This window comes from Daucus carota, chromosome 2, assembly GCF_001625215.2.
Source record: "Daucus carota subsp. sativus chromosome 2, DH1 v3.0, whole genome shotgun sequence".
Taxonomy (NCBI): Eukaryota; Viridiplantae; Streptophyta; class Magnoliopsida; order Apiales; family Apiaceae; genus Daucus; species Daucus carota.
The window spans coordinates 28,966,682-28,979,278 of record NC_030382.2 but is presented as its reverse complement, the minus strand read 5'-3'; the positions used below and the strand labels follow the sequence as shown (position 1 = coordinate 28,979,278).

The 12,597-nt window shown below is 33.8% G+C and overlaps 3 protein-coding genes across 3 annotated transcripts; 2 read left to right on the top strand and 1 right to left on the bottom strand.

Moving 5' to 3' along the window:
* Window positions 1-4,345: 4,345 nt before the first annotated feature.
* LOC108209161 (auxin-responsive protein SAUR21-like) lies at window positions 4,346-4,985 on the top strand. The gene has a single exon (XM_064087085.1). The coding sequence runs from the start codon at window positions 4,588-4,590 to the stop codon at window positions 4,873-4,875; it is 288 nt and encodes a 95-aa protein (XP_063943155.1). The 5' UTR covers window positions 4,346-4,587; the 3' UTR covers window positions 4,876-4,985.
* A 1,514-nt stretch (window positions 4,986-6,499) lies between these two features.
* Window positions 6,500-7,245, bottom strand: LOC108209158 (auxin-responsive protein SAUR20-like). Its single transcript, XM_017379937.2, has one exon. It carries the CDS (start codon window positions 7,020-7,022, stop codon window positions 6,729-6,731), a length of 294 nt encoding a protein of 97 aa, XP_017235426.1. The 5' UTR covers window positions 7,023-7,245; the 3' UTR covers window positions 6,500-6,728.
* Window positions 7,246-11,461: 4,216 nt separating this feature from the next.
* Window positions 11,462-12,380, top strand: LOC108206928 (auxin-responsive protein SAUR21-like). Its single transcript, XM_017377366.2, has one exon. It carries the CDS (start codon window positions 11,740-11,742, stop codon window positions 12,025-12,027), a length of 288 nt encoding a protein of 95 aa, XP_017232855.1. The 5' UTR covers window positions 11,462-11,739; the 3' UTR covers window positions 12,028-12,380.
* The last annotated feature ends 217 nt before the right edge of the window (window positions 12,381-12,597 follow it).

The following is a 12,597-nucleotide window of genomic DNA, read 5'->3' as shown; positions in this document are numbered from 1 at the left end:
TTCCACCAAAATCCCATGTTTGAACCATGAGGGCAAGTCCTCAATTTGTGAAATATGTATACTATAAGTTACTAAATACTATGCAGCTCACTGGGGGCAAGTACCCCCACTGCCCCAGTGTGCATACATCCCTGTGTACAAACCAACCATATATTGCTAAATATTGGGTATGGGAAAAAAATCAACAAAATTATATATATTATTGTTGTGGTTTAAATGAGTAGTCGTGGAGATCAAATATCTACGTGATATATTTTGCAGAGTTGAATAAGCAATTTGATATAAAACCCTTAAATATTTTTATATATCCATATAAAAACGATTGGATAAAAGGGTGTCTATGTTGGGCCGTTGATATCGTAACAGGCCCTTCTCCAATTTATATACTATGTTTTAAGTAATACTAATTTTAAACCTGTGTTAACAAACGATTACTATATAATTTTAAATTATTATTTATGATCAAATTAACATCAATTTAATAGTAATGAACTGAAATTTTATTAAATAATATTAACTGGCTGCTTATATTCACCCTTGATTATACGAGAATAAGGGGTTAATTAAAAGGCTTAGAGCATCTCCAACCAGGAGAAGCCTTTACGTAAAAATCTAGGTGGCTTACTATAATTAAAAACTATAGCCAATGTTCACAAAAAAGAGCACTCCAACCATGGTGAGCCCTTGTCTATAATTATAGCCATCCCCCTATGGATGGCTATATTTGTCGAACCACTCCAGATCTGTAGTGAATTCCACGTCATTTCCCGCAATTTATTTTCCTCATTACATATAAATTATTACCATATTAAACTGATATATTCTATTTATAACAATCTAAATATTAATAACATACTATTTTTAAACTATACCCAACCAATATAGCCAATACCATTGAGGCACAATGTCTTACAAGTTCAGCAAATTTTACATAATGTCTTATAGGTTCAATTTAGCCAACGATTGTAGCCAACACCATTGGAGATGCTCTTATGGCAATTTATGTTGAGTTAGAGCATCTCCAACCATTGAAAGCCCTTAGCTGAGTTGGCATACTAAAAATAAAAAAAATTAGCCAACAGCTCGAAAAATACATACTCCAACCATACCCAGCTGTTGTCTATAATTTTAGCCAACCTCCTACGGATGGCTAAATTTGTCGAACCTCTACAGGTCTGTAAGAAATCTATAGAAAGATTGCACATCATTTATTACCATACTGATATATTCTATTTTAACAATCTAAAATATTAATAACATACACTGGCAAAAAAAAATATTAATAACATACTATTTTTAAATTATAGCCATCCAATATAGCCAATACCATTGAAGCAAAATGTCTTACAAGTTCAACAAATTTTACATAATGTCTTACAGGTCCCGTTTAGCCATCGATTATAGCCAACGCGTTGGAGATGCTCTTAGGTTGTGGAAAAATTCGGGTTTAGTCATCCAGAAGGTGGCCTCACATATCCATGCAAAGAAGACACTTTCGTTGATCTGTTGAACAGATTTTGAAAGTTTATATATGTCTACAGATATGTACATAGTTATATGTTGTTAGATAGTGTACAAATTTTGTGAACTAGTCTAGGAATTGTAATTCTGACTGAGACTTTCATGTAAACTTCTACTTATACGCGCATCGCTAATATCTCATAGGCTCAGGAGCAAAAGGAGTATTCACGATAATAAATGACTTATATAGATTAAACTATGCACAGTGGCGGAAACCAGAGGGGGCTAGAGGATGCTAAAGCTACCCATGACCTCGAAATTAAGAACGGTGTACAGTGGCGGAGCCAGACAAAATATTCAAGGGGGACACTTTTAATTTTTCGATTATACTCAAAATATATTACTTAATTAGTTTTACAAATTCGAACAGCAACTACTACAAACTGGAACAAACAGACCTGGCTAAACATCCTACCCTTCAAATCTTATTTAAAAACCAACTTGCTACCACAACTGATTTAGACATACAAATCCTAAAGAAGCATGGTCATGCTTAAACTACTGCTAGAACTGAAATAGACTGAAGCTGAGATGATTTCATAGAGAGATTTAGTAATTTATTCGGGACACAAATGACAAAACATACGAGTATTACTAATATGTGAGGCCCACAAAGGGAAACTTGTGGGGGCACGTGTCCCCCCAGGCCCCAGTGTGGCACCGCCACTGACGGTGTATATATTTTTTAGCTTCTGCTGAATTATAGATGTCAACATAATTTTTTAAAATGTCAGAATAAAGTACACCTAACGTTATCCTTCTATTTCCCTCTCTAGATTCACTCAGTGTTTCCGTGTTTACTCAATACTCTGACTTCTCACTTGTTTTCCAAATTTCAAGGTATGATAAATTGATTAAATTGATTGATTATCCTTTTATTTTTATCACTTTTTTTTTGCCAGAAATTTTTATCACTTTTTGTGATTGAGTTTCTTGATTCTTGGATAAATTGTTAGTCTTTAATATTTTTGTATCTTTCATGATTTTGTATAATGAAATTATTAATTGGGGGATGCCCGAGAACTAGAGTTTAAAAGGTGCTCTAACACATATGTTGTCGTTTGATCCTGAATTGATATGGGAAGTCTTTAAATTAGAATGATAATTTAGACTTTTTTGTTAGTTCTGAATTATTGAATTGTGGTAGTCTAATTTGGTACTCTCGAATTACTTTAAATTACCACGAGAGTCATGATATTGCATTACTTTATATCACCAGGAGAGTCATGAAATTGCGGTTATTAGTTGTTGCTATGGCTAAATGTTCTCATGTAGTAAGTGATTTTTTTGATCATCTCTGTCGTATTGTGAATTGGTTGATGCTTCGTGTAAGAGAAAGGATATGTTTCGACAAAGACATTATGAACTTACACTGAAATGTTTAGAAAGTGGTGAGATATTTTCAGGAAAAAAGGAAGAATCAAGAAACTTGTTTAACTCGACTGGGAGATACACGGTGGGGTTCACATCATATAACAATATTTCATCTCTTTTTGATGTAACCATCAGTAATAAAACTGCTTAGGAATATAATTAAATATTTGAGCCACCCCAAAATTTTAGTTCTGGTTTCGCCACTGACTATGCAACAGATATATTTATAAATTATTTAGAACTGTTTATAAATTTTAATTTTGATTTTTGAGCTAGCAAACTCACCTTGTGTCAGTGCTGATTTTTGAAGACGATTGCAAGATTTAGGTATCAAAGAGTAACTACAGAAACTGTAATTTTGTTGGTGATCGATTTGGTTTAGGCATAAAGTTTATCGGCAAACACTTAGTGATATGCTTTATAGAAAATAACAAGTATCCATGAGCATAAGTGATGGTCAATATGTTCAAAAAGTTTGAGTATCAAATTATGCTTCCCCTACAAAATCTGTATTTTCTACAGTTTACACTCGGAAACTCAATAAATGAGATCGCAGGTGCTATACTATCTAAAAGTATATAAATTGTTCAGGCGCGAAGTGATTTCATTGAATGTGTCCACTGAGCAAGGAATTGTAAGACCTCCTTCCGGATGATTGAATCCAAATTCTTCCTCGGCTTGAATTAACAATTTTTGAAAGGCAGCCTCATTCAGGTATGAAATAGGAACCACAAATCTGCTTCTTTGCCTCTCCCCAATATGAACTGCCAAGCACCCCTTTGGAATCGTTGAAGTAAGATCAGGATTTAATAAGAAAGATGAGCTATTAAGGATTTGTTTGAGACTAGTAATACGAGGCATACGGATACCCATGACACTATAGCTCTTTCAGAGAAGAGTTCAGAAAACTGAAGAAACACTAGGACTTGTATAGTTATACGAAAGACTTTAGACCAGTGAGTTTGTGATGAATGTTAGTATCGCTTAGTTATGTGTTTATACAGAACAATCAGGAAGTTGTGTAGAACATCTCATCAAATTCTACATTGAGCGGTGAGTATAGACACTAGCACATGATTTTCTCTTTCAATAGGTGGGTGGCATGATATGGATTTTATGTTTTGGGTTTGTCTGCACTGATTATGGTGGGGTTGAAATCATAAGTGTTCATGTGACACTGTTTCTTCCAGCTCCAAGTTGATATTTTGACATAATGCAGCTAGACCATGTCAAAGATGTTGGATCCATTTAATCTGATAATCTGTTTTAAACAGACATCAATTCAACAAAAGATGCAGCTGAGATAGGTCAAGAAAACACCGTCACATGAGCACCAAACTTGCCTATCCCACCTAAGACTATTGACCAATAAAAGCATAAGATTTGATTCCTTGCCTGTCGAACTTGACAGTTTCCAGCCATTATATGTATGTCGATGACCTTCGTATGAACTCTTAAATATGTGTGGCCTTTGAAAGAGAATAGCATGTGCTATTGCCTAATGCATCTGTGCCACTCAATCTGCATCTTGATCAACCGCTCATTACTTGTTATTTCTATATAAAAACTGTGATCTCCTCAACCAAATTCATCACAAAATCAAGTGTAATTGAGGGTCTAAGCCTTCAGTCTGCAGAAGTTCTTGTATTTTCCATATCCCCCGAGATTAAAGTTTTAATTTTCTTGAGCATCATGGGTATTCGTGTGCCTCATATCACTAATCTCAAGCAAATTCTCAACAGGCAATTTTCCTTAAAAAATCTTGATCGTAGTACAAATGTCCCTAAGGGATGCGTTGCAGTGTATGTTGGGGAGAACCAAAGAAGAAGATTTGTAGTTCCGATATCTTACTTAAACGAGCCTACATTCCAAGACCTGTTAAGTCAAGCTGAGGAAGAATTTGGGTTTAGTCATCCAGAAGGTGGCCTCACAATACCATGCAAAGAAGACACCTTCATTAATCTTTTGAACAGATTATGAGAGTTTATATATATGTTGTTAGATAGTGTACAAATTTTGTAAACTAGTCCAGAAATTTTATATATGACTCTCATATAAATCTTGTAGGTAGAAATTTTATATTTGAGACATTAATTTCTACATGGATTTGATCTCTGCAATCAGTATGTAGTCATTATATGTCTTTATAAGTACTTATTATTTGAAATATATATAAGTAGCTTTATACATTCCATGTCTTTATAGTCTGAAGTGGCTTTTCCATGTAGAGAAAACATTCATTAACCTCACTTCAGATTATCTGGTACTAACAATTTTGGAAGGTTCTAGTTTGTAATGTAATAGACAATCCCCCTTCTTCTTTAACCCGTCTTCTTTCTTGATAAGTCTTCTTCTTCTTTGCTTCTCCAAGATATATACTGCCAAGCACCCCTTTGGAACTGTTAAGGTATAATCAGGACTTATCAAGAAAGAAGACGGGTTAAAGATTTTCTTGAGATTAGTAACACGAGGCATATGAATACCCATAATACTCCTAGATTGTTTAGAGAATATGGAGAAAGAAAAGAACTTGTATGGTGAAGACTTTAGATGATTGAGTTTGTGATGAATTTATTAATGCCCTGTTATGTATTTATATACAAAAATAGAAAATATTGAACAGTTCATCAATTTGTACTTCAAGTGGTGAAGAGGCATTAGACAATAGCACATGATTTTCTCTTTCAATAGCTACATGTATTTATGAGTGATAGAATGACTTCTCTGTCTGTTGCAAGACAGCATGCCCCTACTTATCAAATCTCTACCCAAATCATCCACAATAGATTACAGAAAGTGACATTATCTTGAAATGGTATACATAAACACGTGATGTCCTACAATTTGCATATTATGTCATCAATAATTTTATGGCGGGTTTCACATATTAGGTCTTCATGTGACAATGTTTTTTCTACCTAAGAGATAAAACATGAAGAAATAGAAACCACCAGAAATAAATTGACTGTCAGAAAAGGTTTAATGAACATATCCTTCTACAGAACAGTCCAAAAGAAAATTAGTATATTGTTTTTACCTTTTTAAAGTGTTTTCGGCATGCCCTCTAAAGAAACAAATATATAGGGAAAGACATTCAAGTTCTTCATGAAACCATATATAGGGAAAAGATCAATTCCCTCTAAAGAAACAAATGTCAGAGAGAAACCATATATAGGGAAAAGACATTCAAGTTCTTCATGAAACCATACTTCTTACACACAATTAGATGCAACTGTTGATTTAATTGCTGAATTATGTGGAAATGATGTAAATGAGGAAGGCAATCAAGCTAAATAATCCGGTCAAAGGATATAATAGGAGATATAGATTGTTTATAAATTGACCGCTTTTTATGCAATGATCTTCGCGATGGAAATACAGGAGAATTGTATGTTTATGCAGGTCGATGCTTGATCAATTTAGTATTCACAGTAAATATGATCACAGAGCAACTGTAGATAGGTTCTGACTAATTCTTTCTGAAATATAGGAATATAAGATAAGAGGCTTCTTTCTCCCATATCGATTTTCAATAAATTTATCTGTTAACACAATCTTATATGCCAATTTCGATCAATTTGAGAATAACGTGGAACTGATTACAGATAGGAAGTTATTTGCAAACAACATAGTTAGATCATAAAATTATAATGGGAAGTATATAGTTTAATATTTTACAAAATTTTAAGTAATGATCTTCCTCATTGAAAATGATTCCATGAGATACCAGAAGAAAGTATTTGCATAATTATGCCTTTGGTCCAACCTATTCTAACTTATCTCCTACTAGCTTACAAAAAATTTCTAAACTACTTTTTTGATTATGTTCTTCTCTATGATTTTCTTCTCAAGCTTGAGGCGAGATCTGTAAATACATCTTCTCTGCAGGGAATTGTAAGACCCCCCTCTGGATGATCAAAACCGAATTCTTCCTCAGCTTGACATAGCAAGTCCTGGAAGGCAGGCTCAGCCAAGTATGAAATTGGAACAACAAATCTTTTTCTTTGGCTCTCCCCAACATAAACTGCCAAGCAGCCCTTTGGGATGTCTGAAACTGCTGTAGTTGCCAAAGAAGACCCCTGAAAGATTTTCTTGACATGAGGAATACGAGGCATGCGGATACCCATGTTTCTAAGTTGGTATTTTTAAAGTGGATGTCGAGAAGGAAAGGATGAGACGATGCTTGATAAAAGAAATGAAGGTTTGCTTGTATGCTTGTGTTGATTTATGTCAAAGTCCCTATGTTTATATAGAAGGTTTCTTGAACAATGAAAACGAAATAATAAGTCAGTAGCACATGGTGATGTCCTACAAATAGAGAATGTATAGCAAGGTTGGAGGAGTTTGGGATATATTCTCTGCTTACCAAGACACAACTTGCCCTACAAATACCAAGGATAATCAAATTTCTTAGTTGTCTGATAGCTCTGCCTTTAATAGTTAGGTGTCCAGTTATTTGAATTTTTAACATAATCAAACATAAAATCAACATTCTAATCCTTGTCTGAAGCATGTATTTAGTGGTACAAGAAGCAGTAGGGTAACATAAATACAGACCCATGTGCTAGTCTCTCTTGAAATCTTTATCTGATCATGTAGAAGGTGGTCTTACTATTCCATGTAGAGTAGACATGTTCCTTTAACTCACTTCTTGCTTGAGCATTGTATGAGAAATGAATTGCAGTACTAAAAAAAATTTGAGTGTTAATTCTTGAAATTATTCTTTCTTGAAGGTGTTCTGTATCACTGGTTATAAACTCATACATACTATATGTATATACTCAATTAAACAGCAAAGTCCATCTGTGAATATGATAAAAACATAAATATTTATTTGCTTTGAAACTTAAATTATCCTCGACGTAGAATATCAAATTGTTGGGGTATTTTTTTGCATAATTATCTTAAATTTTTATGTAAGTTATTTTTCTTTTAATTATTTCCAATTCAAGGGTTTTTATCGAAATTATAAAATTTTAACTTGATTTGATGTAAAGCAATATTCTTGAAAATAAGTGTGAGAGCTGTCCCAGTGGAAACGGGGCCTTGCTTTGATCCAAAGGGTCATGGGTTCGAACCTCACCAGCTCCCTGACGTTCACCCGAGTTGAAGAGACAGAAGAAAGGGGATCGGGTTCCTATCCGTGCGTATCGCAAGGAAGTTCCCACCCACCGGGTCTTATCGCTCGGTTAGTCCGAGACTCCGAATTACCTACCTGTGTTGGCTATGGAGCCAGTGGGCAGGTTCCTAGCCTTTTGAAGAATATTCATGAAAATAAATGACCTATAAATTAAATTATACAAGGAAATATATTGATTAATTAGTTAGAAACTAACCTATAATCCGTTCTCCGCATAAGCAAGTATATAAGTTAATTTCTACTATTGAAATTTTAATTATTATAGACTTGATGGATATTCATGAAATGTTTTTGTTAAGGGTAAAAAGGAGAAAAATGTGCAATTTTTAGTTTGTTTTTAAAGTCGAATTACAGAAAGTAGATGTGCGAGATAAAGGTTTTTCGATCAACTTAGTTTCTCGATATAATCCAAAAGAACTTAAGAGAAATAGAGTCTGGGTTTCTGCATAATTCAGAGATTTACTGCAGATTTTAGCATAGTTTGCAGAATATGAGGATTTTCTGTTTTGTGATATGTCTACATAATATTCTGAATGCTAAAGTTTTTCCCATTAGTCCGCAACTTTTTTTTATGCGCTTTTTTTCCAGATTTGTATTGCATCTGCTGTCAAGATTTTGTCAATTTTAGGAGTCAATCTCATATTCTATATTCTCTGAATGAAGTATGCTATGTTAAACATTCCGATAAATATAGCAGCAAACAATAATACAGTTCTCTTTTATGTCCAGTAGCAGCAGCACAGTTCTGACAACCAAGGTCTCATTTAACATCACGAACCACGAGCCTCATAAAATTTTAGATATGTGCATATGTGATTGCACAAGCTGTAAAAATCTGAGACTAAAGGAGATGTACTGCCATTTTTAAGAAAGCAGTTCAGTTAAATTTAGGCACCCTTTTTTTTCTATATTATTTTAGGCTGTTTTAGGTTCTGATTACAGACTAACTTTTGTAATTTGAACTTGCAGACTAATTATCATTATTTTATTGCCATTCAACTTTATGGCGGAACGATATGATTCTGCTTCTTAAGTTGCTAATCATCAACAGTTGAAATAGTCTTGCAAGGTTCCATCACATAAACCTTAAGGTTGAGGCAAAGGAATAAAAACATGCATGCTTATAACGCGGGACTTCAAAGCGAAGTGGAGTGTGGATATGAACCACAGACCTTGTCATTAGGAAAGGTCGGGGATCAACTTTACTAGTAGCCTATTCCTGGATTCTGAATATTTTCTTAAAAGTTCTTTTGTTGTCCATCTTCCGTTTATTGTGAAGGTTTTAATATCTCCTATAAGTTTGTCCTTTCTTTAAATTTCTTTTTTTACAAGGACATGTCATGTATTATCCACAATCTAGCCCGCCAAATACTAACTTTTGTTTTAACTAGCAATCTCACATCAAAGGATTAAGGATGTATCAATGTCTATGAAGGCAGTTGAATGATATTCTGATATTAGGGTTATTTTTAATTTTTTGTTTGAGGAACATTTTGTCTATTCTACAGCAAATTAGTTGTGTAAGTCTTCATAGAACACTTATTGATTTATAAAATTTCTGCGGCAAAGTTTAGTAGGCAATCTGTATTATGGACTCCGATGCTCTTATAATCTACGGAATTTAGTTTGTGATTCTGCTGACTTCTTATTTTATGCATACATTTGCCTAATTTTGTGTATAATTTGGTAAATTTTAAGCAAATTCTTATGATTAAATTTATGCTGCTGCAGAATTTGGAGATTTACTGGAGAACTTTTTTCAGCAGTTCTGTTCAGGTTTGCTTGTGTTATTGTTCATCAAATTAAAGGATCTAAAGTACCCTCAAATTCCAAAGAATAGGGGGTGGCTGCATTGATAATTAATAATATAATATGAACAATTGTCTGTACAGATAATTAACCAAACAACATAGATCACAAGAAGGTTTGGTGTAGATCAACTCGAAAAAGAATCAAAGAGAAATCAAATCAAACCACTATGTATTCTCAACATTTCTTTGTATTTTGCTCAATCTTTCTTCCTGTGTCGACTTCCATTCCTTGCTAGTTTCATACTCCATATTTCTATGATATTTTTTTAGGAAAAATATCAAGTTGGTCACTCGTTTCATCCAAATATATCAAGTAGATCATTCCTTTCCAGTTTGACTCAAATTGATCATTCCTTTCCAGTTTGACTCAAATTAATCATTCATTTTGTTATTTTGTACAAGCAGTATGAATCTGATCTCTTTTTAGGTCAATTACAAAATTAAATGTTAACATTTTCGTCAGTTATCAACATGGTGCAGCGTGGAAGTGACTAGAATAGCTTAACATGTAAACGAAGAGTCGAAGACTATAAGAGTTTATGTCATAACCTGACTAGGGGAGCATATAAATATTTAAAATTCATTTACATGTCAGATATATCAACAAAATTACTGGTCAAGATTTGTTCAAGATTAGCAATACAGACATACAAATAACCGTGATGCTCTATATTAATCAATCTGTCAAAGGATGTTTTAAAAACAGAGTTTTTTATTGCTCTACGTAAATATGTAATAAGCATTTATAAAATAATCCGATTCTACAATTTACAATCTGAAGCTCATCAAATGAGATCGAAGGTGCTATGCTCTCTAGATGTATATGTATAAAATAATCCGATTCTACAATTTCATTGAATGTGTCCACTAAGCAAGGAATCGTAAGACCTCCTTCCGGATGATTGAATCCAAATTCTTCCTCGGCTTGACTTAACAATTCTTGGAAGGCAGGAAAATTCAGGTATGAAACCGCAACCACAAATCTGCTTCTTTGCCTCTCCCCAATATAAACTGCCAAGCACCCCTTTGGAATTGTTGAAGTAAGATCAGGATTTATCAGGAAAGATGACCGGTTGAGGATTTTTTTGAGATTAGCAATGCGAGGCACACGAATACCCATGATGCAACAGATCTTTTAGTGAAAAGTTGGGGGGAAACAACAGAAACACAAGGAAATGTAAGTTTAAAGCTTGAAGCAATTGAGTTTGTGATGAATTCTACGAATGCTTAAATATATGTATATATAGAACATAGAACTACTCAAAGAATTTATTAGAAATATTATCCGAGTGGTGAAGAAGCAGTAGACACTAGCACATGATATTATGTTCTGATAGCTACAAGTATATATGACCAAGAAGATTAGATTTATGTGTGTTGCGAGACATCAAGCCCTACTACGTCTGCTTGATTAATCCCCAGCAGCTACTGTTTTCTACTAAATGATTCATCAATTCAACAAAATAAACAGCTAGGATGGGTAAATGAAAACACAATCACATGAGCACCTAACTTGTCTGTCACAACTAAAACTCAAGAGTTTCCAGCCAAATTATTTGTATACTCTCTTATCCACACTACAAGACTCAAACATTTTTGTATACTCTCTTATCCACACTACAAGACTCAAACATTTAAGTCCTACCATTAGTCTTAAACATATGTGGCCATTGAGAGAGAATAGCATGTGCTAATGCCTAATTCATCTGTGCCACTCAATCAAATGTTCAATACTACTTCCTATGTGCTCTATAAAATAGCTATTATAAACTCAACCAAATTTATCACATAATCCATTGTATTCAAGTTCTAAGCCTTCCATCTGCAAAAGTCCTTGTATTTTAATATCAGCAGAGTTTATCCTGAATACTACAAATTTTTGATTTTAGCATCATGGGTATTCATGTTCCTCGTATCACTAGTCTTAAGCAAATTCTCAACCGCCAATTCACCTCAACAAATCTTGATCGTAGTACAAATGTCCCTAAGGGATGCATGGCAGTTTATGTTGGGGAGAACCAAAGAAGAAGATTTGTAGTTCCGATCTCTTACTTAAATGAGCCTTCATTTCAAGACCTTTTAAGTCAAGCAGAGGAAGAATTTGGGTTTAGTCATCCAGAAGGTGGCCTCACAATTCCATTCAAGGAAGACACCTTCATTGATCTCTTGAACATATTATGAGAGCTTATATATATCTGTACAGATACATACTTACTGAAATGTTGTTAGATAGTTTACAAATTTTGTGAACTAGTCCAGACATTTTATATTTGACTGAGACTTTCCATGAAAATCTTTTAGGCATCAAGAATACATGAAATTATTCGTTCTTGTAGATTTTTTGTAATCGGTTCTTATCTCAAATACGTTTAGTTAGCAAATTCTATTTGTCCGTAAAAATACCAGTCTCAGTCTGTTAACGAAAAACACCTTAAAACTTGACTTCCCTGATCTCTGAGGTAGAATGTGAAATTTTTAGGGTAGTTTCTGTTAACTTCTTATAAAATTTGTATATAAGGTATCTATTTTAATTTTTATTAGATTGGAAGGCTTTTCAGGGAAATTACAAAATTTTAGCTTAATTCAGGTGAATGTATGAATATATCTCTTTAAATGAATATATAAAAACTGTGATATCCTCTGCCAAATTCATCACAAAATCAAGTGTAATTAAGGGTCTAAGCCTTCCACCTGCAGAAGTTTCCATATCCCCAGAGATTTAAAGAGTAAGATGAGCGGATAAGGATTTGT